The 26,748-nt window shown below is 40.9% G+C and overlaps 1 protein-coding gene across 1 annotated transcript in view; it reads left to right on the forward strand.

Annotated features, from left to right (window-relative positions):
* Positions 1-26,748, forward strand: part of p3h2 (prolyl 3-hydroxylase 2) — a 56,397-nt gene that overhangs the window by 26,747 nt on the left and 2,902 nt on the right. The window contains exons 2-8 of the mRNA XM_040128851.1: positions 14,582-14,734; positions 17,153-17,342; positions 20,027-20,158; positions 22,472-22,599; positions 25,275-25,364; positions 25,890-25,930; positions 26,593-26,684. Coding sequence (XP_039984785.1) covers positions 14,582-14,734; positions 17,153-17,342; positions 20,027-20,158; positions 22,472-22,599; positions 25,275-25,364; positions 25,890-25,930; positions 26,593-26,684 — 826 coding nt within the window. The remainder of the gene's footprint in view (positions 1-14,581; positions 14,735-17,152; positions 17,343-20,026; positions 20,159-22,471; positions 22,600-25,274; positions 25,365-25,889; positions 25,931-26,592; positions 26,685-26,748) is intronic.

Here is a 26,748-nt window from a genome sequence, read left to right on the forward strand (position 1 = left end):
AGGGAGTACAAATTTCTTTAGAGGCCTGCAAAGAGATTTTACTTTTGTGTTTGCTTCTTAATTATCTCCAACAAGGAAAATGAAAACAAAGTTATATTGTTTTTTTGTAAAATACTGATAGGATGAGATTAGGTGGGCACATTGCTCTTTGCCTGAGTGTCGATCTAATATTTTGATGGTGACTATTTTCTGGGGCTCGCCCTGTAGATCACTCAGTTTTAGCCAAAACAGTTACGCTGTGGTGGGGAAACGAGGATTCCTCTGCAGAACCGACTTTTTTTTTTCTACATCAGGAAACCTTGGTGTGCATTATCACGCTACGACGGCGGCCAATTAGCAAAGGAAAAAAGAGAAGCTGTGCATAAATTTTCATCTAGTTTGATTCCAGTCAGTTTAACCCATGGTTAGGTTAGTTCATCAAGCAGTGAGATTAAACTCCTATTGTAGAGTGAAGCACAAGTAGTGTTGCTATAATTATATTTGATATGCGGTACCATGTGATAGAAACAATTAGTGAATTAACCGATTAGCTGGTTGAAAGAAAATGAATCGGCAACTATTTAGATAATCAATTAATTGTTTATACACATGTACATACAAAGTTCTATTAAGTACATATAACCTGAGCTGGAGATCTGCTTTTTTCAGGTCATTCTTATCCATACTTAACTTTTCTTTAATGTGTCTGTGGAAATCCTCCCTGAAATCACTGCAGCAGTGTTGTTTGAAATTCTCTAACTTTTTTATTACAGTTTTTGTGAAAATCAGTGATTGTACTGTAAATCGTCAAATAAAGCTCATGGCTCAACATGTTCTCTTTTACCCCCATTTCACTTTTTCTTTCCACATGGGAACAGTGTCACTAATTAGTCTCACTGCAGTAAATGATTCGCCTTGTGTCCTCGTCTGTGTGTATATAGAAGAGTTATGGCCACTCGCTCACACACCAACCGACATGGCCTCTCACACGTGGAAACAAATTCACAAGGTATGGGTTTTCTCACACAGGTGTCCACACACGCCGACTCACAGCAAGTGTGTGTAAAGAGCCAGATGAAATGCGGCGGGGTGTAGACCCCCTGACATGTCAGCGTGGTCGGGTTTTTGAAACAGCACCCCAGAGGGAAGTGGCGACGGGCTGAGAAAAATGTCTGCAATTAGGTCTTGTCAGCTTTTCTCCCACTAAACTTTGTGTATCAGCTCATCGTGCACAGAGTGTATTTTGAGTGTTTGAAAATGCACATACAATAAATTTGAGTTATTGTTGCCGTCACATGCATGCAGCCTGTGCCAAGATCTCCTAGTGGGTGAAATGTAGAAGTGTGTGTGTCTGGGTGTGTGAGTGTTTGTGCACATTGTCATGCATATTTCTTTAGAGACTAAATCTAAATCATGTCGCAGTTTTTTGTCTTGGCCACAACTATGTCAGGAATTTCTTCGGCCCACAATAACGGTTCCAGCCTGTCAGTATAATGTACACCCAACGCTTTGTATTTATTATATCACAAGGATTCATTCTTAAATGGCCTTACTGAATGTATTGCACAGTCATTCATTTACCCTTATAATAGAGACTATTTTTCTCCATCAACTGGACACTGGTCGTTTTTACAGTTTTTCTTTTCTTTATTGAACATCTGAACAACACAGAAAAGCCTCCTACTATTGTCCCAGATTTATGGGAAGCCAGTGGAGGCCAGTCTTAAATAAGCTGCTAGATTTGCTCTGTAATTAAAATAACAAGCTAAATAATTTTAGGTGGTGATGGATGCCACGCCTCTCAACAGGGGAAAACTGAAGAGGACCTGCAGACCGTGTGTTTTTGCAGGATCTTCATAAAGATAGGATAAAAAGTAAGCATTAGATGTCGTTCTAATTTTGCTGTACGAAAAGAAGGGATAGGAAGGACAAGAGAGAGAAGAATAAACACTAAATCAAAAGAAAAATTAAGTTTATCCCTTGCTACTACAGCCAAAAGTCACGCTGCTTATATTTACTGATCAGGAATCAGTCTTTTGCCTCCCGCTGAGTGCGTACATGAACAACCTGTGTTTGCATCTCTTGCACCCCTTTTCTCTTTTCAGCATCTGGACAATTTTGCGGCTGAGCATTAAGTCCCCCTCCCCCTTTCCCACCCATAAAATCTGACCGTTCAACCCCGGAGGGAGTAAATCCTGGATCCGGTTGCATCCCCTGTGGTCTCTGCAGGGGAACAAAACTGTTGTAACTCCAGGGGAGGCAGTGAAAGGGAAACAATGAGGGAAAGATACTGTCCTTACTCAAACTCTACACCATCCTACCTGTTCAGTGTGTAGGGAGATGAGGTTTATTTTACGGGCAAGTGGACCCATTACAGGACCATTTTATCATTGAAAGCAGTTAAGCTGGCCCTCCTTGATGCTGGAAGCTGCTGTATATATAATGGACTTCTGCTCTCTCCTGGTTGTTATTGTAGCCCTCATGCTCAGCTGTGGATCTGGATGGCTTAGTTTCAGCTCACATACCACCAGCAGCTTTAGGAAGAGGCTAAAGGAGATGCATTCTTCCCTCCTGTAGGTAATCCTTAAATCTGGCAGGCGTTACTGTTTTTGCTTACTTTCCTGGCCATTTCTTGTCTTTTTCCATACCATAGTCTGAAGTATGCCTGGTTTTCTTTTTCCACTGCTCAGGGGCTGGCGGCTTGATTGATGGGCTGAGTTTGTGATGAAACACTGTACAGGACCGCTCTGTCATTGTTTGATTTAGCCCCCTAGAAAAAGCTGGATCCACTACCTCGTCAGAGAGTGAGGCTGAACCATGTTTGAAGCTTGAACCAGGAAATATTCCTTCAGGGCAAGTGAACCTTTCATGCTCTAATCTGGGGGAAACACAGCAGTTAAAGAGTCCTTTAGATGATGTTTCTGTCTTGACATGGAACTGTTTAGCATTTTTCAGTGACATGGGAAGTTGCTCTTGAGTGCATGCTTCCTCGCAAAAGGAAGAGTTTATGTAAAACTCCCCTGTTAAAATTGAACATATTAATGATCTTTGCATCCATCACTCGTTCTCAGATGCGTTTCAGTCTCTCAACAGCTGAAGTTGACTGTTTTGGGCATTTTGTGATGCCCCTTGTCTGCTCATTGCTACAACACCAGATTGATTTCAACATGAACAAATATATTTTATATTTCTCAGGGGTATGTGGAAGCCAGACAGTGTGAGAACCGAGCGGCTGGATGAATGCTGGCATTGTCTGCTGGGGCACACATACTCAATGCTTCACACACACACACACACACACAAACACACCTACATACAGTTTCCCTTTGTGTACTGTTCTATGCATCTCTTGAAGACCTTGTTGTGTGTGAACTAAAGATTTGTCTGCTTTAGATTTAACACTTAAACACCACATCATGCCCACCATTTCTTATTTTTCCAGCCTGATGTCTTTACAACCAAAGTGGAAAAGCTGAGGGTGCCCACTCTCATGTGAACGGGTGACCTTTGACCCCTGTCTCTGAGTGGCATGCCCGTAAATGTTTCCTTTAAATGCGTCATTCCTTGTAACGTTCCTCTCAGGCGGGAAATCCCTTCATATCTGGAGCTATATGGGGAAAGGTCTACAAAATTTCTAAAGTGGTTGGTCTCATGTTATCTCTTCCGAGGGAGAAGTGACTTCTGAGCTTCTTTCTGAATGGCGTAAAAGGAAGTTTCACATTTTGAGAAATTCCCTTATTCTCTTTCTTGCAGAGAGTTCAGCTGAAGTGATGCGTATAATAGTTTCACGTCTAGCAAACCACAAGCTAATTACCCGAAGAAATTCGGGTAATGGAATTTAATTTTACCCTGATGACAGTGTAAACAAACCACTACATCCATGAAACAAACATGAAAGAATTTGGATTTATCAGCATAAACGGACGTGACAGTGACAAAATGCGAAATGATATTAAGTGCCTTGAAGAGGAATTGCTCTTCTTATGCTCTGCTAAAAGATCACTTGCGGCTGTGTGCTGAAATGTAACCCCGAAATCTAGAAGAAAAAAACAGAAAAATATCCGACAAGATGTTGGATCAACCAGTCAACTTGCTTGACACGCATTGTTGAGATTACGGGGATGTTCGCATCAGCTCCTCTTTGAGCTTCTGCAATCCAGGCTTTCCCACAACACCCTTCTCTGCATAGGTTTGCAAAGACATTTGATACCACTTTCTGTAAATATCATGCTACACCCAGCAGTTAGCTTAGTTTAGCATAAAGACTGGAAACAGGTGGTAAGAGCTACCCTGGCTCTGTTCAAAAGTTTAAAAAACACCCATATACCAGCAGCCTCTTAAGTCCAGAACATAACCCCCATAAAGCCAGAGTTTTCACAACTTGGTTTTCACAACAACTACACAACTTGGTTTTTGGTGGGATTAAAACCAAATTTTAAAATAATTTTAAAAAACATATAACATGTTACTGGTAGACCTTCAAACAGAGCTAGGCTAGCTGTTTCCTCAGTTCCCTGTCTTTGTGCTAAGCTAAGCTAGCTGGCTGCTGGCTTCAGCTTCATATTAACTGTACAGACATGAGAGCGGCATTGTTCTTCAAATGTAACTCTGAGGGAAAGTCTGCCTGCTAGTGTGTGTGGTATCCCATGCATGGGATCCAGTTCCAGTCTGTATATAGCCTTGATACACACACCACATCCTCAACCAAAGGCAAAGTGACAGAGACAAAACACAACTGTGAGTCACATTTCAGATCTGTGGGAGCAGTCAGTGTGTTTTTCCAGTCTAGTAAAAGGTACCTTTATGTGAATGGAACCTGGTGGAGTATGAGATCAGAGGATAGTAGTGTAAAAATAAAACGTCGGCTAACTAGGCCTGCTTTTAGTAGTTCCTGAGAGAAAAGAGAGTGTGTGTCTGTGTGTTTGTGTTTATCCGTGTGTGTGTGTGTGTGCATGTGTGTGTGTGTGTGTGTTTGTATTTTCGTGAGAGAGGTGTTGGGAAGAGAAGGAGGAGGAGGAAGACGTTATAGGTGATTTTCCACCATGTCTGCACTACTTAAAACGTACACACCTTGTGTTTTTGAGGTTTCAACACAAAGGTGGCCTTGTGTGTCCTGAAACTGCCAAGGAAGCGAGATCAGACATGGGAAAGAGTGTGATGGTTGACTAAGGATACAGTAGCTGGTGGGCTGTCAGATGGCCTCAGGATAGCTTAGAAGAAAAGGCTGTGTAGTGTCACAAAGCTTAACTGGACTGTCACTGGAGACGGAGAGGATAATGGAAGCAGTCATTTCCCTCTACAGCCAAATGATGTCAGCCACAGGGCAGACATGGCTACAGATGTACAAACAACCGCATCAGTTCAAGTTGCATGATCCAGATTAGCTCATAATGGACATGAAGTGTGTTTAGATAACTAATAGATTCTGTATCATGAGCGTCTGTTCCACATTCTGGGTTCCCAGTGAGTTCACGCCACTGCGGTCAAGTATGTTCGCTCATTTTCCCCCCTAATCAAAGCCAGCAATTTTAAAACACACAGCTCGGGCACGAAATGGAACACTGAAGTCATGGTTTGCTCCCGTGCACAGCGGCATTATTATTCTACCACTGTTTTTTTTTCAATCTACAGTCTCTGCTAGGGTATTTTAGGGAAGCTGAAGGATGGAGGCCGGTGAAGGAGGGAGCGAGGGCTGGCTTTTCCCAGGTCGTCATGCCTCCTGTGTCTTCATAGGGTAATGAAAGACGCTTTTTAGCAGCAACAGCGTTGAGGCTTTTTCAGGCATTCCTCTGACATGACCTTATAGAAGGAACACGCTCTGGTCCAGGGTGGGGCGAGGACAGGCAGAAAGAGGCTACTATGCAGAGCTGTCAGCAGGACCAGACAGATGAGAGAAAGGTGAGTGGTGTGATGGAGAGAGCAAGCAAGAGAGTGGAGGGAGGACATCAAGGTAGACAACTTTTACCCATGACATCACTAAGAGGAAACACTTCCCCCACAGCGTATGCTTAACATGTTAGCCACATTGCATGTAATGTGTACACCTTGACCGGCTGGCTGGTTTCCTGAATAGCATGGCAAATAGCATGGAAGTATGAGTTGCAGTTCAGATCCTGTGTGAAAGTGTTATTTGTTTTAGCAGCATTGCAAAAACAAACCATTGTCTGGTTCATTTAGCTGAGATTATAAAGGGACTTATTCATAGCCTCAGTGTACAGTAAAGACATTATGTGGCCTGTGTGTACAGTAAGCATGTGCTGAAGCAGTTTTATGTCCATCAAAGCTATCGAGTTAATGAAATGAAAGACTTATGGGTGCATGATGGAGAGGTTCATTTGTACAGGTCATAATGTTTTCCTGTCCAATTAGCGTCATTCATACATCACAAGCACCCGTTGCCTCTGTATATTTTGATGTTTGAATGTGTGCGTGTGCACAAGTGTGAGTATGTGTGTTCAAACAAATGTTTCATCCCCATTTTGTCAAATCCTCCCTCCGTCTGGTTGGATATGGCCAACATATTGTCTTACACTAGGGGATCTTCCAGTGTAAATACTCAAAAACAGACATAAGTTGTTTTCCAGGCGTCCAGGAATTCCCAAAGTTCCTTGAATCGTCAATCAAAGTCCTCACCGTACGCCTTTGAAACGATCCAGAGTGGAAGGAAGTGGGACGCTCGCAACATGGGGAGGTAATCAGCCATTTAGACAATCTTTCCTACAGTGAGTTCCTCGTGCCAGGTATTGGTGCCAATACCTTCACTCAGCATATCTGCTGCAGGTATCACTGGCAATAAAAAGCTCTGTTGAATAGTCAGTGGGTGTGTGCAACTTTCCCGGCCAGGCAAATGTAATCCCAATCTATCCCATTTGGTAATGATTTACACGTATTGTAAAATGATCTCAATGCTCTTTCCAGCCAGATGGTCATATCCAAGTTCCAGCCTCTTTAAGTGCAACATGTTTTCTCAAGCCTGAAGTTTATTAATTAAATGGACCTCAGTGGTGGAAACCATAATGACCCCATTGTCAATATTGGAATAGAAAGACCAAGATGCATTTCCCCTCCGTATTCAATAACTTGTTCAGAAAGATGTACCATTAATAATTAGGGCTGGATATTTGCATTTTTTAAAAATATATCAATACTAGGGCTGCAACTAATGATTATTTTCATTATTGATTATTCTAAGGATTATTTTTGTGATTAACTGATTAATTGTTGCCCATCACAATATCATACAGCATAAGGTTTCGTGATCAAATCTCTATTTTTGTCCGACCAACAGTCCAATATCCCTAAATATTCAGTTTACTATGATGTAACACCACGAAAATTTGACTTAGTAGTTGCTGATTACATTTCTTTTGGCCGACTAAGAAAAATTACTGACTAATCGTTGTGTTTCTAATCAGTACAATACTTAAGTTTCAGTATCAATAATAAAACAATACTTTTTTGATACCTTACATCTATAAATAAAAACATTCTTTTCATTTAACAAAAGCCAATCGTATCAAATGTTACATTTTGTCTAAACACATCTGTACAAGAACTTGTACCTACTGACCAAATTAAGTAGTCGAAAATTTGCAAAATTATATATATACTGTGTGTATATGTGTATATATGTGTATATATGTGTGTGTATATATTATTATTATTATTATTATTATAAGATGACAAGAGTACAAATCTGACTAGATAGATACCTGCTTTCAGTACTCGACAGTTGGCGATGCTCCATGCTGTGGACACATTTCATTTGGTAACAATAAAGTGTCGACATTGTATACCCAACACTACTAATAAACTTAAATGTACTTCTTTCCTTTTCTTCTCGTCAAGTTCACCTCATGTTGTGTCTGAACTTCTGCAATGTTTGTCTTTGTTTGGTCTGATTAAAACGCATCTACCGCCAAAATTTGCTACCAAACCAAAGACAGATATTATGTGGTATACTTGTTTGATTTGGGGATAAATACATATTGAAGAATATACTACTAACCCTCCACCTCGTGACACAAATATTGGTTTAGTGACAGTAAACTTGCTATGGGTCTGGTCAGAAAAATGACCTCTGTGATTACAGAGGAGGAAAGATTCTTCCCATTAAAACACTCCGGGGACAGGTAAACACAGGCTCAGTGCTCCCCAGACAGATGGCTGGAATGTTTAGGTCACAGCCGTGCAGCAAAAATGTCTTTTCTCATGTTTATAGGTCCATGGCTTTAGGAGTAATCTGTTCTGAGCGCTCGGGAATTGAAACGATGTCTGTCAACTTTTCAATACAGATGAGAGTTCCTCTCTAATGTGATTTAAGGACAGGGTTTATTTTCTTTCCATCCTCTTCTTCCAAGAGTTTTTACAAGCTCAACATTTTTTGTTCTAATATTTTTATCATCTGGTTGTTTACATACGGGGACACACCTCTTCAACATCTCCTGTGATGGGTAGGTTTGTATTAATGTGACAGGTACTCCGAAGTACATTCCTAAAACAGTTGTATCACATTGACCTTTGAAAGCAGACACAACATCTCCACTTCACTGGCCTTAAAACCATTTTTGGCTCCATCAGGACACTGTTATCACACTCGCAGATGTTCCTGCTGGAATGTGTTCAATGTAAAGTGATGTGAGGCAATGCTGTACCGTAGATAGCCAGTAATGATTTAATACACCTTTTCAGGAGGGATCCGTCAACAATTAGCAGGCCAAATAGGTATTTAAATGCAGCTCTAAGAAGGTGTTGGAGGGATTAGCAGTCAACTGGAGTTCAAAATGAAAATGGCTGGAATGGTGTGGGTTTGTTGTTACAGGTACCAGTAAGAAAATAAAATGTGATCTAGAAAGCCCCCTTTGGGTAATACAGCAATGTGTTTTGAGGGTTATTGGACTTCAGAGCACTGCACAGCATTTTATAAAACTATGAGACAGCATTTCAAGAACTGGGGATTTGAAAGACGCTGAGGAGAGAGTTCTGTGTGCTTCAACCTTGAAATGCTCTACGTGTGGACGTGTGGCATTGCAGCTGTTCTTGTGTCCACTGTTAACCTGAACACTAACCTCTGTCTACTTCATTAGAGTTTCCTAACCTCTTGAGAACCATAGAAACTCTTTCAAACAGCATTCAGCACTGCGGTTGCCAGGTTTGACCACTTGCTGCAAGCTCCTCAGTCATTTTTTGGGAGGTAAGTTCTGCCCCTGACAAGCCATCTGTGTAACTCTCTGCAGGCCTGTTTGTGGCTTTGGGATACGTGCTTTTTGTGACAACATCATCTCTACATCTGTGGCGCCAGCCCAGGCGTATTAACATACCTGTGAATCAAGCAGGAGGCCCAGAGGAGAAAGGCATGCAAATGTACATTTGCCTTGGCACTACTCAGTGCCCACATCAAGAGCACTTCTCTCAGAGTGGCAGGGCGGTCCAGCAGCTCTGACACTGGTTGCTCTTTAGTGAGGAGGGCAAACTGAGGGCTCATACTGAGTGGTAGTTATTCTCCTCTACAGGTGCTCCTGTGAAACTCACTAGGGAGCAAAAATGTCCTCATGTGGTACAAGACATACACTTTTGTACGTGTGCAGAGATTTGCTTTTCGTGGCAGAGTTTTAGTGTTGCTGTGATTTTAAATCGTGTTGTGTTCCGTGTCAAAATTAACTAACGGAGTTTAGATCAAATATTTCCGTTGTGTAGTACCAGCACCACAAGTTTTTTCTGTGTTTGTATTTTTCGAGCAAAGTGACTTACAAATAGAAAAGCATTCTTGAAACAGCAAACTGGTTCAATTTGTGTAACAGTTTCACATTAATTGTATATAACTGTAACATTTTCCGGTTCAACCATTTCTGCGTAACTTGCAGTTTCCCAGGGAAAAAAAAACAAAACAACTTATCAAAATGAAAGGGTTGAGCAACATGACGATAATATTCCATGAAATAGTATAGGTTTGTTTACTGTCAACACTGTAGCTATGCCTTTAATATCTTTGGTTTCATGGTGGACAGTTGACTGTATTTTTATATGATTCTTAAATTTAATGTGATGAAGTATCATGATTTTACAGCTGTTTAATTTGCTGGATTAGCTAAAAACAGGCATTTCTGTCTGATCATTTTAACCATAAATGGTTTCTCACAATATTATTATTATCACAATATACTAATGCTGCACAATTCAGTTTCATAAACCATGATAGGGGCGTTTCGCCCTACCACCCACTCCTCCAGTGTAACACAGTGGCTAATGATGCACAGACTGCAGTGTTAGGGGGTTTTCTTGGAAAATGACTGACATTCTCAGTATCCTTTTTCTCCTCTGTGGCAAACACGGGGGAGACAAGTCATTTTGATTTACCCATGCATGGCTGTTTCTAGGCTGTATTGTTTTCCATTACCCTATTCAGTATAATGGCAATCTCACTTTAAGACCATGACTGATTTCTGCTGTCGTTCTGAGGGAGTGTTTTAACCTTTCACTCTGCTCATTTTGATACATGAGCATGTGTTTTTAATTCAGAATCTCCAAGCTTGGACCCTTTTGGGTTTTTGACAGTTTGATACAGTAGTCAGATGCCAAGAAATCCTCCATGTTGAATTATCTGTCTTCATAAAGTACTAGTGACCATCTTGTATGTGTTAGCTCAAGGGCTATCAAATATGACGGTAAATCCATTATCACTACAGTGTGAGTCAAGCACTGAAACAAAGAGTAGATCTGTTTAACAAAGGATGCGCAGTCTTACGCTATATTGCTATATTGCTATATTGCTTAGAAATAGAAATGCTAGCTGTGACTGTGAAACCCACGATGAGGTAGGAAAAATACAGTGAGTTTCCCGTGTTCAAGGCTTCCCCGCGTTGTGGGTTGCCTATTCTCGGGACAATAGATCTGGCAGTAGCTGACCACAGCTGTGTTTGGTGTACTGGAGTAATTCACTCCTTCCTCCAGCTGACCCTCTGGACTGAGCCAGGTCGTTCCCGAGGGGCTGGGGGCAGCCGGGGCCAGAGGAAGTGGAGGAGGTGGAGGCAGGTGAGTGCAGACTGCAGACTAACTTTCCGCTCACCTCCTTCCTCCGAAGCCTTTGTGATCTTTGCCGTTTAATTTGCATGAGTTTGGACAAAACCTATCAATAGATGATCTGATCCAGTAAAGCCAAGTCGACAATAGTGTCTTAGGAGGATGTTCTCCCTGAACTATCTTGGGGAGACTTTGTGAGGAATGCAGCGGCAGAGGACACAAGATAGAGCAGTGTTGTGTGCTTGAGGTTGCAACATCAGTTAGGGGCGTAATCCACCATCAGATACACTTGATGAATTGTGATGTCTTCATTTTTAATGCAATCTAGGTTTTACTGTGTGCTCCACAAGTATTTCGGTCCAGTCTTGATTAACTCAGGTTCCTGTCAGTGTACAGTCTATTTCTACATTAGTGAGTAATTCATTTCCACATATTTCATAAGGACTGTTATGACAGCTGCCAGCATATTGGTTTTGACTTGTTGCGTGTAAGTGCATTTAGCTGCCCTGTTAAATTCCTGTGGTTATTTCTTGCTGTATGGTTGTCAAATTCAAGACATCCAAACCTGACCATCTCTACTGGTGTTTCGGAAAGCTGAATACCGATCAACAGTTAATCATATTTGCGTTGGAAATATGAAACCAAGGCACCAAGGTTGGGCTGGTAATCCATGTGAATAAGAAAGCCACAAAGCAACATGACTGATCAAGAAATGCATCATTCTCACAGGGGATATTTTGATTAAATTCTCGTCAAACATCTGATACATTTCTATTTGGCAAGTAAACTCCATTTTTTAAATCCGTTCTGTGGCCACTAGAGGGATCAGTGAGTTCTTACATTCAGTATTTCATAACACAGAATAGATAGAATAGAAGAAAACCTAATACTGTGTGTCCCAATCACCTACCCTAGCTCTCTTCCTCCCTTGGTGGTTGTCGGTCATGCCGGGTGTGCCCCCGTGGCTCCAGCCAGGTTATCTGACCAGGAATGCCTGCGACACTACCTCACTCTTTGGCCTTTCAGGGGTAACCAAGCATGTCCAGCTAGGCTTTTCTGTCCTGCCTCTTCTGCTACCAAATGAAAGAGACCCAATTTTTTCTGACAGGGGAGTCATTCATCAAAAAGAAGTAGGTTGATTGTGGGTGGAAAGAATTTCTGCTTCTTCTTTTTCGGCAGTTCGGTTTGTGTTTTATGATGTATTGTGCAGACTTTGTGGAAACTGTCTGCCTCCCCCAAAGCACACACAAGGTGCTTTGCTGTGTTGGTGTGTGCAAAAACAGTCATTGACTCCCATAACACAAATTACCCAAATTTTTGATATATGTGGGAATTCAGTAGATTTATCTCACTCAGTCATCCCCTTGAAAACAATACAAAAGGACCAAAGGTTTTTGTTGAAACCAGTATCTTTCCTGGCTAACGTGAATCAGTGCCGAGTGGTAAAACAGAGGGGCGAGTGTGTTGAGAAGGTCTCTCAGCCAGTTATGTTTTTGGCCACCAGGCATGACTGACCTTCTCAAATGTCAGGAGAGAGGCAGCGAAACACTGGGATCTGCTTTAGGTTCACACTTGTTGAGAACAGGAAGGACTGGGACGAATGCATTCAGAATTCTCTGAGATCCTGTGACTGAATTAATGTTGGGATATCAAATCCCCACACAAGAGCCGGCGCTGTTCCTCCACTGCTTCCTGCTTAAACCTTAATCTCTCTTCTGCTTTGTGCACAGTTTAATCACTAAAACGCCCCATAACTGCACTTTTTTAAAATCATTTTTTTAATGATTAGTTTCTTGATTTCTTGGTCATTGTGCTATAGAGAATGAATGGAAAAAGAGGAAAGAGTGAATGGACATGCAACAAAGGTCACAGGGCACCAGGTTCAAATGTTCAGCTGGCAACAGGCTCTGTTTTCTGATGGTGTATTGCAGTGAGCTGGATTCAGTGCGGGCTTTTGTGTAACCTGCCCATGTTGAGGCTTGAGCACGATTAGGATCTTATCTGACTGGAACCAGGCATGTTCTGACGTTCCAGTTCTTCTAAAAAGACTTGTGTTTTAAGGGATTAAAAAGTATCATAAAGCTGCAAGAAACTAGCTCACAACAGACATCCAGAATTTTCCTCTCTCACCTGAGCTTTGTTCTTTTTATGTTTTATTTTATGTGCTGTTGATGCCATAAAGTTTTTTGGCACAATACGGTTCAGAGAAGGAAAACTTCCAGACCACTTCTTGTATTATTTTCAAACAAATTTAAAGATATTCATGTAGACTTGCATCTTATTAAGTAAATATTTGATAAAATATAGTACAAAGTGATGTGGTCTCTTTTCTCGTTTGTTTCAAATTATATATTCATTAAAGGCGTTAAGGTGTTTTAAAAGAAATGTCATTTCTGTTGTATGATTTATTTTTCTGTTTCCTTGCATTTCTTTCCCAGCACTTGTTTTTTTTAAATCTTATTTTAGGTTGATAAATAGGTCATAACCAAGCAAATTATGGCTTCCATTTTCTCACCGCGCACTTTACAGTTTTTTACTCTTTGTATGTTTTTATTTTTTACTGCAAATGTATCTAAAACTCTAAACAATAAAAACATATTGTGAATTTTTAAACATAAGGTACTATACCTAATGTTTTGTGTGTAAAAATTCTTTAAACATATGAACATACTTTGTCTACTTGGGTTAGTTTATTAGTCAACCAGCTGCTAAGACTGAGATATGACAGCTGGTGGCTTTCATCCTTCAAGTCATTCACACAGGACGTGGTCTGCAGTGTATCAGTGGCTTTCACAAACACACATTAACATACATTTCCTTGCCACTCAGTATTTCTCTTATCCATTCTGCAACTATCAACAGTCAACCGCCTCTTTTCTCTTGTGTTTATGTTAGATACAGTACATTTTCCAGAAGTGGATAGCATTCCTGTGGTGATTATTTCATTCTAATACTCCCAACATCCATTAAGCTCAGGGACCTCTACTACTATATGAGCTTTAATAATGACAGGATGTGCATGGGAACTGTCTGTGCCTCTAAATCTGCTCGGTTTTTCTCTGGTCTGATGAACCAAATTTAGCAACATTACTTATTTAACGCGGAGTCCAAATTACTTGCCACAAATCCGTTTAAAAAAAAAAAGGCTAGACTTAAATTTTGGCGAGTTTGTTCCTCCTGCAGGGACGGCCTCAGAGAAATGTCTGCAGATTTATCTTCTTGATCATCCAAAAGCAGTTACATTTATAAGGATTCAGAGTAACATATTCATTTTTTTAATCATGAAGATGTTTCACTTTGTTGCTGTTGAAATTGTGTAAATAAAGTTTTTACATATTCTACTTCTTATGGAAGATTGATTTAGCAGTTTCTCATTGGAGACTTAAGCAAACACTAAGCGAACACTTTGTTCTTACAGTTACATCTCTCATGTCTGATGTTAACTCACTACATCAGTTTTATTTGTGTGCTTTTAAGGCTTCCATGGGTTATTGGACCAGTTGTACAGTAAGCGTAACCACAGTGCCAGTGTCTGTTTTGGCATCTGTTTTAATGAATAGTCTCTCTGTTTCCCTCCCTCTAGTTGAAGCAGCCTGACAAGGCAGCAGCGGCAGCTCACACCTATTTCCAGGCCAATCCAGAACACGTGGAGATGGGTCAGAACCTGGAGCAGTACAAAAACCTGCAGGGCATCAAGGAGGACCACTTTGTGGACCGAGAAGCCCGGCCTCACCAGGTAAGCCGGAAATCTGAATCATTGAGTTTCGATATAGGCACAGCGAGTTTCCTTTGTTGTTATTTCTTCCTTCTCTTTTTCTTGTCTTTTTCCTTTTCTGTCTATTTTTTAGGCCTCTTACATGTTAATGCCACAGTTAATGACCTGTTGCTGTTTAGCCATCTTTTATCAGCTTTGGCCAAAGTGTCTGTGCCAGTGTTTCTAGTTTTTGTACTTCAGTTCTTTACAGGGTAAAGTACAGATGGTCTTACCATATGAAGGGCCCTTTGTGTTAATGGTCCTTGAGTATAATGACTGGAAACTCATTTAGGCCTTTTAGTGCTGGTTGCGATTAAGCCCTGAACGGTAAAGAGTCTTGGATCCTTTGTCTGCTGCTCCAGTGTCTTTCTGCTGTTTCTCTCTTTTGTCATCCTTTCTCTCTTTATCTTCAAGTGAAGCTCATACCCTGAGTATGATCTTCTACCATCAGGACGACAACAGAGACTCACTCAATGCAAATCTACCACAAAAACATGTTAAGCTGTCATTCATACCTACCATACCTTAATTAAACTTGTAAACATCACTGATGATATAAGTTTTTTGTGTCTCTGCAACTTCACTTATTACTGAGCGTAGCTTTTCTATATTTTTTTCTGCAGGCAGCTAGTGTGCAACAAGTCCAAATCAAATTTTCCCTGTAGACAATATGTAGTTCGGTCCATAAGTATTTGAACAGTGACACATTTTTCATAATTTTGACTCTGTAGACCACCATAATGGATTTCAAACGAAGCCGTCACAACATGATTGAAGTGTCGACCCTTTCAGCTTTAGTTCAACTTTAATATTTAACAAAAATATCACATTAACTGTTTAGGAATTACAGCCATTTTTACAAATAGTCCCTCAGTTTCAGAGGCTCAAAAGTAATTGGACAATTGATTGACAGTCAGTTTCATGGCCTGTTTCTTTGTTATGTTCTGACAAGTTAAACAGATAAAAGGTCTGGAGTTGACTCCAAGTGTTGAATTTGCATTTGGTAGCCTTTCATGGCAACTCTCAATATCCGGTCCAAAGAGGTGTCAATGCAAGTGAAGGTCTCCATCATTAGGCTGGAAAAACAAAACAGACCTATAAAACAGATGGCAGAAAATTTAGGAGTGGCCAAATCAACAATTTGATGCATTCTTAAAAAGAAGGAATGAACTGGCGGCTCAGCGACACTAAAAGGCCTGGAAGACCACGGTAAACAACCAAAGTGGATGATCGCAGAATTGGAGGAGATAGGAGTCTAAGGCGACTAAGATGAACTTCTACCACAATGATGGGAAGAGAAGAGTACGGAGTAGGAAAGGAACGGCTCATGATCCAAAGCTGCCACAACATCTGTCAGACATGGTGGAGGCAGTGTTATGGCATGGGCATGTATGGCTGCCAATGGATCCGGGTCACTTGTGTATATTGATGATGTGACTGCTGATAGAAGTAGCAGGATGAATTCTGGAGTGTACAGGGCTGTACTGTCTGCTCAGATTCAGCCATATACTGCAAAACGGACAGGATGGTGCCTCACAGTGCAGATGGATAATGACCCAAAACATACTGTGAAAGTAACACAAGAGTTTCTGAAGGCAGAGAATGGAATATTCTTCAATGGCCAAAATCAGTCACCTGACCTCAACCTAATAGAACATGCTTTTCACTTGTTGAAGAAGAAACTGAAGGCAGAAAGACCCACAAACAAGCAACAACTAAAAGCGGCTGCATTAAAGGCCTGGCAAAGCATCTCATGGGAGGAAACTCAGCGTTTGGCGATGTCCATGGGTTCCAGACTTCAAGCAGTCATTGACTACAAAGGATTTTCATCCAAGCATTAAAAATAATCCTAATATTTGTAATTATGTTGGTGCGTCCAATTACTTTTGAGCCTCTGAAAGTTAGAGTTTATGTATAAAAATGTCGGTTAATGCGATATTTTTGTCAAACCCCTTGAAATAAAGCTGAAATTCTACACTTCAATCACATTTTGACGGCTTTGTTTCAAATCCATTGCGGTGGAATAAAAAGGCAAAATTATGAAAATTGTGTCACTGTCCAAATACTTATGTACCTAACTGTATAAATACCTTGTTTTATATTTATTCAAAAAGAACTGACAGTTGTACTCCTTTCTGGCGACTGTTTCCTGTCCTCCTTTTTATTCTAAACAAATGACCACTGCTGCCACAGGAAATTTGATGTGCACCGGAGGACTTGTAAAAGCTTTTATGAGCTGGCTACAGGTTTACTTATAGCATTTTAACTGTGTTAATGAGGAACAACCAGATATTTACTCATGTATACATGTCAAGGATGAATAGATTTACTGAAAACACCAAAGATCATAAATACTGATCCCATTTTTCTCATCATCTTCCATCTCTCCGCCGACTGCAGCACTCTTTCATGGCAGCAGTGACATTGTATGACAAGGGCGACCATGAGGGTGCCATTGCTCTGTTTGAGGAGGCTCTGGTGGAGTATTATGAAGCAGATACAGAGTGTCGGGCCCTGTGCCAAGGACCGCAGAGGTTTGAGGACCACGATCACCTCCGGTACCGTTACAGCCTCCACGAAGTCCTGTCAGGTAAGAGCCAAGAACTGAACAGGTTTACCCGAACAGAAAACAATGTTGACATACATTTATCATCCAGGAACAAAGAACTTGTTTTTTGTCTATACAATCTGAAGAAGGGAATTGGTAAGAATAAGGGCTCAGTCTTCCTTCCCTGGGTAATTAAATACTGTAATAAATTTCCAGCATGGACATGGACTTGATGTAGTTTTTGGATGTAATTTGTTGGTTTGTTGGTTGAGGTTTGAATTATTTACACAGTTTGTACTAATTAAAAAAAAAACATGCAAACACAGTGACAAAATAAAAAGGGAGGGAACATCCAACATTGGTTCGGAAAGTTTGGGTGTGAATTTTACTGTAACAGAACAGCATATTCCGATATTTTATCGCTTGTATAAATTGATTTTTAATTTTCTCATCTCCTGCATGGTGCACCACATTAAAAGCTTAAACAGGATGTGGTGACATATAGATACACAGCACTCTGACAGTGGTTTCATAAATTCTGTCTTGAGTTTATTCTGATGAGACTCAGAAGTCCCGAACAACCGAAGACGAATGAAGTGAGACTGTTCGGTTGATATGTGAAGCATTTTTATCAACTTGTCCTGACTGTTCCATCAACATGTCTGGCAGTACTGCATGGCAACAAGCTCGGGCTGGGCTTTTTGTTGTGCCGAGAGAGCCTGGGGAGGTTTAGGCAAGGCCAAACAACACTCTTCATGCTCACTAAGTGATCAAATCTGCCTGGCATTGGCTTGGCACTGGATGGAAGTTGGCAGATCAGTGCAGATGAGGGATAAAAGCCATGTTTGAACTGGAGGATGCACCGAAGATAAGAAAGGCAGAATTGAGAAAAGGAGTCACTATCGAGGGTGAAATCACTGCAGGTTATTAGAACTCTATCCATAACCATAACCCCTTAAAAAGAAACATTTGAAACACAATTAATTCCTTGGTGCAGCTTAATTGCTGACAAGTGTGCTTTGTCTTAAATACTGTGTGTATGGCCCGGTCGAAAAAACACTGAAAGACGGCTAATTAGTTTTGGCCTGGCTTTGTTTTACTTACAATCATGGGATTATTTTCCACGGCAATGCTATAGTAGAGACTTTGATTATTTTGTTTATTTGTGTAGTATATTCTGTTTTGTGAGCTGAATAAAAAAGAGAGGATTGCATAGAATTACTCTTTCATGCACTAGCTCCACTGACCGAGAAACAGCTTTACATGATTACTCCAAGATTCTGTCCTAACACAATTCAGATCCCTGCTCTGCTGGGACTTTGAGACAGCCCACAACTCTGTTGTCTGAGAGTGAGGAAAGAAGTGCTGCAGCTGCTCAAAAGTGACCTCACTGTACATACACACTCAAAACACGCAAACACACAAGTGCTCTATCATCCACTCTCCTGCCTGTCCTCTCGGAGATGGTCATAAGGAAACTATATTTGGCACCCTGTGAAATCTGTCTTCCTATAAGGTTCGACAAACATCAGGATTTATCACTACCTGGGGAGCAACAAAGACATGAAAGCCCTGCACAGTTTTCGAAGGGAACAGCATTTATTTGACCTATTTCACAGCAACAAGGAATGATAGGATGTTGGACTGGCTTCATTTGATTTGAACGTCATAAATAGCCCCTCAACCAAAGCTGGGCAACAGGGAACAAGAGACATTTACTACCAGTGATTCGCTTTAAGAGCAATTTTCAGCGTCTGTGTAATATACGGTTCTTCTGATTTTCGGCACTAGGACACGTTATGATATGGTCTCATGTTGGGGATCAATATACTATACATTACACAAATAATATTTTATCAGCTAATTGGTGTAGCTTTGACCTAGAATGACATGTTATGTTGGAGTTCATGAAATTTTTCTCTTTCTCACAATCCGTTTTCCATCTATCTTCCTGTGATTCGTCAGACATTTCATATGCTTTGATGCAAAACAGGTTCTGCTGTCATCAAAGAAAGTGACTGTATTTCACCATTCTGATAATTCTGTGATTAGTCACTGTTGTTTCCATTAAAGGGCCTAAAATGCTCGAAAGTAATTCAGTATTTTCAGCTGTTTTTTTGAGTGCCCATTTGACCCTGAGCGGATATCACACTGATGATCTCAGCAGAATTAATGGCTGTGGTCATAACACCATAATATAATAGTGACCATATTGCACCAGTGCATAAATTAATACCAGATCACACAGGGTCTTAACTAAGTGTAAACTGGCTGTAAGTCCAATGTACTGTAACTGGAAGTGAGATCCCTCCTTCTCCTGTTGCTCTGCCTTTGGCATTAAGCTGACATTAAGTAAACATCAAGTAACATGCGTCCAAAATGATTTCATACATGCAATCATTTGCGAGGACAAATGATAAAACGTTTTAAAAACCATACTAGTTTAAAAAAAGACTACTGATCCCAAAATATGAATTTTTGGGGGGATTTTCCTTTGCAGTTTTGAAAAAAATGTGCATTGCAACTTGGGCAGTTTTGATTAAAATCAAACTAAAATCAAACTAAAATCATCTGCCTTCAGTTACATTGGTGATAGGAGCACTGATATCCAGCCCTTAACCTGACGCTCATCTTAAATAAGAGTCCAAATGCCAAATATAAGAGGGAACTTACTATCTCAAAGTTATGCTGATGCTAAAAACTGATTTTAAACCATTTTGTTGCAGATCACTTCACTCAGGTGCTGCACTGTGAACACGAGTGTGTCAGAGATCTTGCCACCCGGCCAGGCCGGCTCTCGCCCATGGAGAACTACCTGCCTCTACACTACGACTACCTTCAGTTTGCCTACTTCCAGGGTAAGTCGAAGGTCTTTGATACGTTTTTTGGATAATTCATACTTCGTACCTTTTTGTACTTCATTATCATGACTTTTTCTTTAACACTGTGTAGCCTGACTATGCTTGGGGGAATTATCAACAAAGATAATGAATACACCCATAGGTCATACACCCAAACACACACACACCCATATGAGAGCTCATGGTAACCACAAAGAGCTGCAGAGAGGTCGAGTCAATCAACAGTGAGCTACACCCTCTTAAAAGCTCCACATTTTTTTTATATCAAGTATTTTGGATATTACCTGGTGTGTGTCTGTGTACCTGTCTGGATGACTTTTATATGGGTGTGTACAGTCTAAAGCCGGGCCTTTTGGGTGTGGGTGTGTGTGTGTGTGTGTGTGTATGTGTGTGTGTGTGTATGTCTGTGTGTGTACGTGAATGAATGGACAGCCTCAAGTTTCCTCTTGTTGATGGATTAATGAAAAGCTCTTCTAGACAAGAGCGTTGGCACAACAACAAAGCGTCGTTGGGAAGGACAGTGTGCTGAGCAACTGTGAGATCACCAGATTATACTTAATGACCCATATGCATGCGGTTCAAAAAAAAAAAAGTGGATCATTGGGTCTGTGCAAGCACATCGAAAGCAGGCTTTGACTCCTCATGGCCACTGATGGAGGTGTGTGTGTGTGTCTGTGTGTGTGGGTCTGTGGAAACCTGAAAATATTTTTTTTTTTTCCTGAGTTGATAAGAGCGTCTCATTGAGTCTACTGTATTGTAAAAGTGGAAATGGCTCACATCTTAGTGTGCATCACTTCTTATGAAAAGACTAATCTACTTCTGTTTGTTTCTTTTAAGTTATTTAATCATATTTTTCACGATATCAAACTACCTTTATCCCAGTCTTTATGGCTGGCATTTTTTCAACAATAGCCATTCCCTATATATGCATTCTGCCTCTCTGTATAGTACTGTAGATTTCATTGTTACTCGCTGTCGTCCTTTTCCACGTGAGATTCAAACTGCATGGAAATTATGCATGCATGTAGTGGCAACACTGCAGAAAACAAAAGTCGGGGCAAGTGAAATTTGATCACAAATTCAGTGTTATCACTCTGAATGATATCGTGTCATGTCTTTTAAGTCTTTTTTATCAAAGCGAAGAGACGCAATGAATCCTCTTAGCCCATGGTTTGTTCGGGTGCACTAAACAAATACACCTGTTGTTCCTCTATGGCATTACTGACACAATCAGTCAGAACTCACATCATTTTGAATGGGACTCTGTGATTATTAAAATGCACTTGCTGATAACACCAGCAACCACAGGTGTCACCAAATCAGCCAGGAATTCAACTTTAAGGATACAGGCTTGAAGGTCAGCATGGCTTGTAGTTTAAAATAGTTGAAAACATTTTTTAAAAAAGTTTAAAAACTATATAAAAGTTACAAAGATTTTTTCAAATCTTTTAAAATCTGGTAGCATGCTGTGTGCATGAAATGCGGCAGGACTTCTTCTGGTAACAGCAATTTTATTGTCAAAACTGTAAATCTAAGGCAGTTACTACTTTCCAATAGTCAGCATTCTGAGTGCCCTAACACCCAGCAGCGCTGTGACCCTGCTGTGTTTTACACTCCTCAGTGGCTCCACACCACACTGCCACAGTGGACGTCTGCCATCACTCAGCAGCCTCTGATTGTGCTTTGGCTGCTAAAGTTTCCTAAATAAACCCTCAGTGACGTATTTTCTGTTTGACTGAGCTCAAATCTCCAGACTCTTACCGACCTGGTAGCACACAGCTGACAGCAGCAGATACACGGCCTCAGCCTCGGCCCAGGCAGGAGGTCTTTGGTTAACCTCGCGCCTCTACAAGCTGGTAAAGAATGTCTTTGTGAGCGCACTTAGCTGCAGTAGTGTAGAGCAGGTTACATATGTGTGGTTGCAGGGACACAATACAGTATTGTGCAGATGTGTGTTTGCCTCACTTCATCCCCGACATCCTTCTGTTGGAACCAGCAGCTCCTGGGCAATTTGCGCGTGTGCGTGTGTCTGTGTGCTATTTCCATTATGTCAGAGCGCAGACTTCGCTCCGTTGTAGTAATGGTTTTGGAATGCCAATCGTGATAAATTTCCACGTTTCACTTTCACTGGTCATCCAGTCCGTTCAGTAGATAACGCACCATTTCTGCATAAAAGGCAGCTCGAGTGCACCTGGCGAGATCTTTGTGTGTGTGTGTGACTACACCACCTTATTTATTTATTTATTTTTGGCACGTCAGCCACAAAGACGAACCACTTAAACGACTCTCTGTCTCTCTGTCTCTCTGCAGTGGACAGGCTCGAGGAGGCGTTGCAGTGCGCTCTGACCTACCTTTTATTCCACGAGGGAGAGGAGTTCATGACGGACAACGTGGATTACTACAGAGAGGCCCTGGGACACAACGGCGCACCACGAGAGGTCAGGATCTGCTCTGGGGACGTGGGGTCTGAAGGGGTAGATGGTTTGAAGTCTAAGAAGGAGAAGAAGGATGGATGGCCTGTTGATTGTATTTTATCCTTTATTTTAGAGCACAACTACACATGCCACAGTTCCTTTTCACTTTTTACAGGCATTTTTTTAACTTTAAAGGGCGTTTTCACCAAGGTGTTTTGAAGGTTGCACGGATCTTTGAGTATTGTAGTTTTGTAATTTCTAATTTCTAGTATTTTTCAATACCAAGGTGTTTTACAAAGTGGTTCAAAAGAGTAAAATCAAAGGCATACGGAAGGGTAGAAGAACTAAAAGACAGCAATAAAAATGGGTTAAAATAATTTAAAGGCTTAAATGAGGATAGAATATAGACACATTGAAACAGATTTAGAAGACGAAGCTTTACAAATTATACAAAATATCTGCAGCCTGTCTGACATTTTATGGACAGCCGCTCTAAATTCCAGGGGCCACAACTACAACAGCAACTTGTTCTCCTTTTAGATTCAAGTTTAGTTGGTGGGATACTTAGGTGAACTTGTTCCGATGACCACAAACATCATGAAGACCTGAATACTTTTTAGCAGGTTTAGCAGAACAACATTCTCGGGGGCTTGGTCATGCCGTGCTTTGTGGGCAATAATGACCATTTTGAAACTGATTCTAAAACTAATTTGCAGCCAATGCAATGAGGCTAAAACTGGAATAATGTGAGAAGATCTTTTGGAGTCTGGCAGCAGAATGTTGAACAAGTTATGGATGATTAATTGAAAACTGAAAAAGAAATAAAGTGGAAAAAGACTTACAGTAATATAGGGAGGAATATGGGGAGAGACTGCAGAAGAGAAGGAAAGAGAGAAGGCATGCAGAGAGGAGAGACTGGAGAGGAAACTTGTGGACCTGAGGGAAAATGTGGAGACAGGAGGCAGCAGTGCCGTTTGCTGTATTTCTTGGACGAACTTGCTACTCGCTGTTTGGCAGGAGTTGCCTCTTAAAGTTTGCTTTTCACTTGTATATGTTCTCCATCCAGCTGGAAGTATTAATCACATTTTGCTACGTCAATGTGTTTACGACAGCATATTTTTTCCTCTTGTAGCGCTCATTATTATTTCCTTGCCCCTTGGTGTTCATAACGCTCGGAGTTATTCAAGGCTGAATATCTGCCCGCCTGTCTGAGAAAATTAAATTTGCAAAGTCTGGCCACTCATCAGCCACTTCAGCACTGAGAATTTTTCCTTCCTAAACTCTGATCAGCTACTTTGAAAAGTCAAGCACTGCCTTGTTTAAGTCCCATCTACACAACCTCTTTTTCCTGGAAAGCCTGGTACTCATTAGAGTGAGCGAGGCTCTCAGCAGGACTGTGTGAATGCGTGGGTGTGTGTGGTTGACGCTGCATATGTGTGTGTGAGATACAGAGAATCAGAGAGCTGACATGTTCCAGTTCATGCTTTTTTTATTTTTACTCATAGCTTACATTTCTCTAGCCCTCAAGTCTTTCCAGTCCCATCAGCTCGCAGTACAGTTGTTGGCCCGAAGACTGCCTCTCCTCTTTGCGTAGTCTCTCCCTCCAGGGGAGCTCGGGGAGCTCGGGGAGCACATTTACAGAGCCCTAGATCTCAGTGCCAGGTCCGGGCTGCCCCCCTGCCAAAGAATCTTGTCTTTCAGTAACATTGGAGGAGGAGGGAAAGTCATGTCAGAGTGCCCACAGAAGTCTCTGGAACAATTTGTTGAGAGTGATGCAAGCGAAGACTTTTCTTTTTTAATCCAACACAAGGAAAATAATATTGGCTGCTCAAGTTTCATCACGGCTCCAAGCCCCAGCTCCAACCCCCTTCTTACAAAGAGACAATAATACAAATAACAGGACATAGGTAGTCTTGTAAATCCTTTACAGTGAGATGTATACGCACAAAAACTGTGCTCACACATTGTCTCTCCGTTTCAATCACCATACAGGATGAAAACAAATGCAGAGACATATCCAAGACTGTTAGATAAATTAAAGATAAATTATTCAATATGTGGATCATTTTTGTGGATATTTTGGGATTAGTGTGTATGTTGGTTGAAGTTATAAGAAATAAAGTACAGAAATACCAAAGATACCAAATTAGAAACTGTTTCTCTATTACATCATTTTTCCACCACAGAGTACTGGTAAATTAAATTATGAATATTGCGCAATATATTGTTATTGAATTCTTGAACTTTTAAACTTTTAATCCTCTAAAAGCAAACACACTTTCTGTCACAATCCATCTTAATGCTAAGGCAAAAGTAGCACCCATTGTTACTGTGTTAATTTAGGCCCTGATTTTTTTTTCCATGCATATTTTTACTCCAGGAAACAGTAATAAAACTGTCAGAGATGACACACCCATGACACACTCCAAACAAAGCTCCATACAGAAGAATGGAAGATGTTGTAAAATGAATATGCTTGTCTTAGCTAAACATTGGCATGATATGGACATTCTCTTTATAGTACTGTTAAATATGTGATGTATTTTTCTGTCTTTTCTACAGTTATTTTCCTCTTTCCAACATCTCTCAAAGATGAAAGCATGCTTTACGCCTCATAACTCAGGAAACTGTTTGCCATGAACCTTTGGTGTGTGTGTGTTTTGATGTGTGTGTTTGTGTGTGTGTGTGTGTGTTCACAGAAAGCTGCATGGTACCTGAGGAGGCACAAACAGGAACTGGAGCTACTTCTGGTTGGCAGCAAAACCATGGGTGTGGAATTTACCGAAGGGGTGCGTTAATAGAATACAGCTTTATCCCAGTGTTACTGTTCATTACTCGTGTTTAACTAAAAAACTCAAAGCAGACTGGGAGCACTTATTGAAAGACCAGTGCCCTTTAATTCTCAGCTTTACCCTGAAATGAAAAGCGACTGTGTAATTTTCCCGTGCAGTCCTTGGTAAGCCAGTCCACATGTCTCTGATGCAGAGCAGATCTCCTGCTGGGTGTGTAACAGCCTCAGTGTGCCCCTGCTGCCGGTTACTCAAAGCAGGGTAACAGGTGTCTGGCTCGGCCGCCGAGCTCCCCTATATTCTCATTCAGCAGCGACACTTACTGGTCATATTGAGACAAGTCATATTTCGCATTTCTTTGTACACAGCATTTATAAAATTGACTATGCCGCAAGTTACCTGAGGTAATAGTCAAATCAGTCCCACTGGTCTGGTGTATTCTTGATCTAATTTTTTACTTTGACTGCTTTTACTTTTGAAAGTATAAAATGTGCATAAAAAGATTTCCCTTTGTCTTGCTTGTAGAATTACTGGAGCAGCACAGGTGGAAGAGACAAGTCAAACAGGTAAAAAAGATCGCTGAAACTGTAAAACAAGTTTCCTCTGTCATTGGTATCCTCAATAGTAGGCAGATTTTAAACATTTAAAGAAGCTATAATCAATACTTTTATAACAACAATGGATCAAATGACTGACAGGAACGACTCCAAAGAGAATTATCACCGGACTCTGCAGTTTTCTTCAGCTCTACGGAGATTTATAGCTTCTTTCAGCTCATTGTTTTGGTTCACAGTGTCGCTTTCAGCAGGCAGCTGTCGCCAGTAAAAAAGCTCCAAAAATCCAAAGCACGCTACTTGTCTAGCACCAAACAGGAGACAAAAAGTTAGACTAGCAGGTGAACAGAGTGGAGCATTTAGCAGTTAAAGAGCCACATATTTCCCTCAGGAGTTAGTGGAGGCCAAAAATAAAGGCAGAAATAAAAGAATATGGAATGTCGAACTTACATTTATCTGTTGGCCAGATTCACAACTTAAAAAGAATAATAACTTTGCTCTGTATCTGCTGGAAGTGTAATAACATGTCAGTGTTTTTTTCTCAGATTTATCTCGCTGCCTCCAAGTGGCCAAAAAAAAAAAAAAGAGAGAATCAGTTATAGCAAATTTATAGTTTAAAATCATAATTTTGGCTCCTCAAAATGAAATCCAATATCTGTTCTCTGCTCTCTCAGGATTCCCTCTGGTACAAATGGCTGGATGGAATATGTTCCCATCTCAGAGAAGAGGATCGTCACTGTTGCTGCTCCACAGCAACTCAAAGAAGGTAAATCTTCACTGCAAGCAGAGCTGGAGGGGAATGGGAGTTGAACTGCTAAGGTTAAGTCAGG

The sequence above is a fragment of the Xiphias gladius genome, chromosome 6, assembly GCF_016859285.1.
Source record: "Xiphias gladius isolate SHS-SW01 ecotype Sanya breed wild chromosome 6, ASM1685928v1, whole genome shotgun sequence".
NCBI lineage: Eukaryota > Metazoa > Chordata > Actinopteri > Istiophoriformes > Xiphiidae > Xiphias > Xiphias gladius.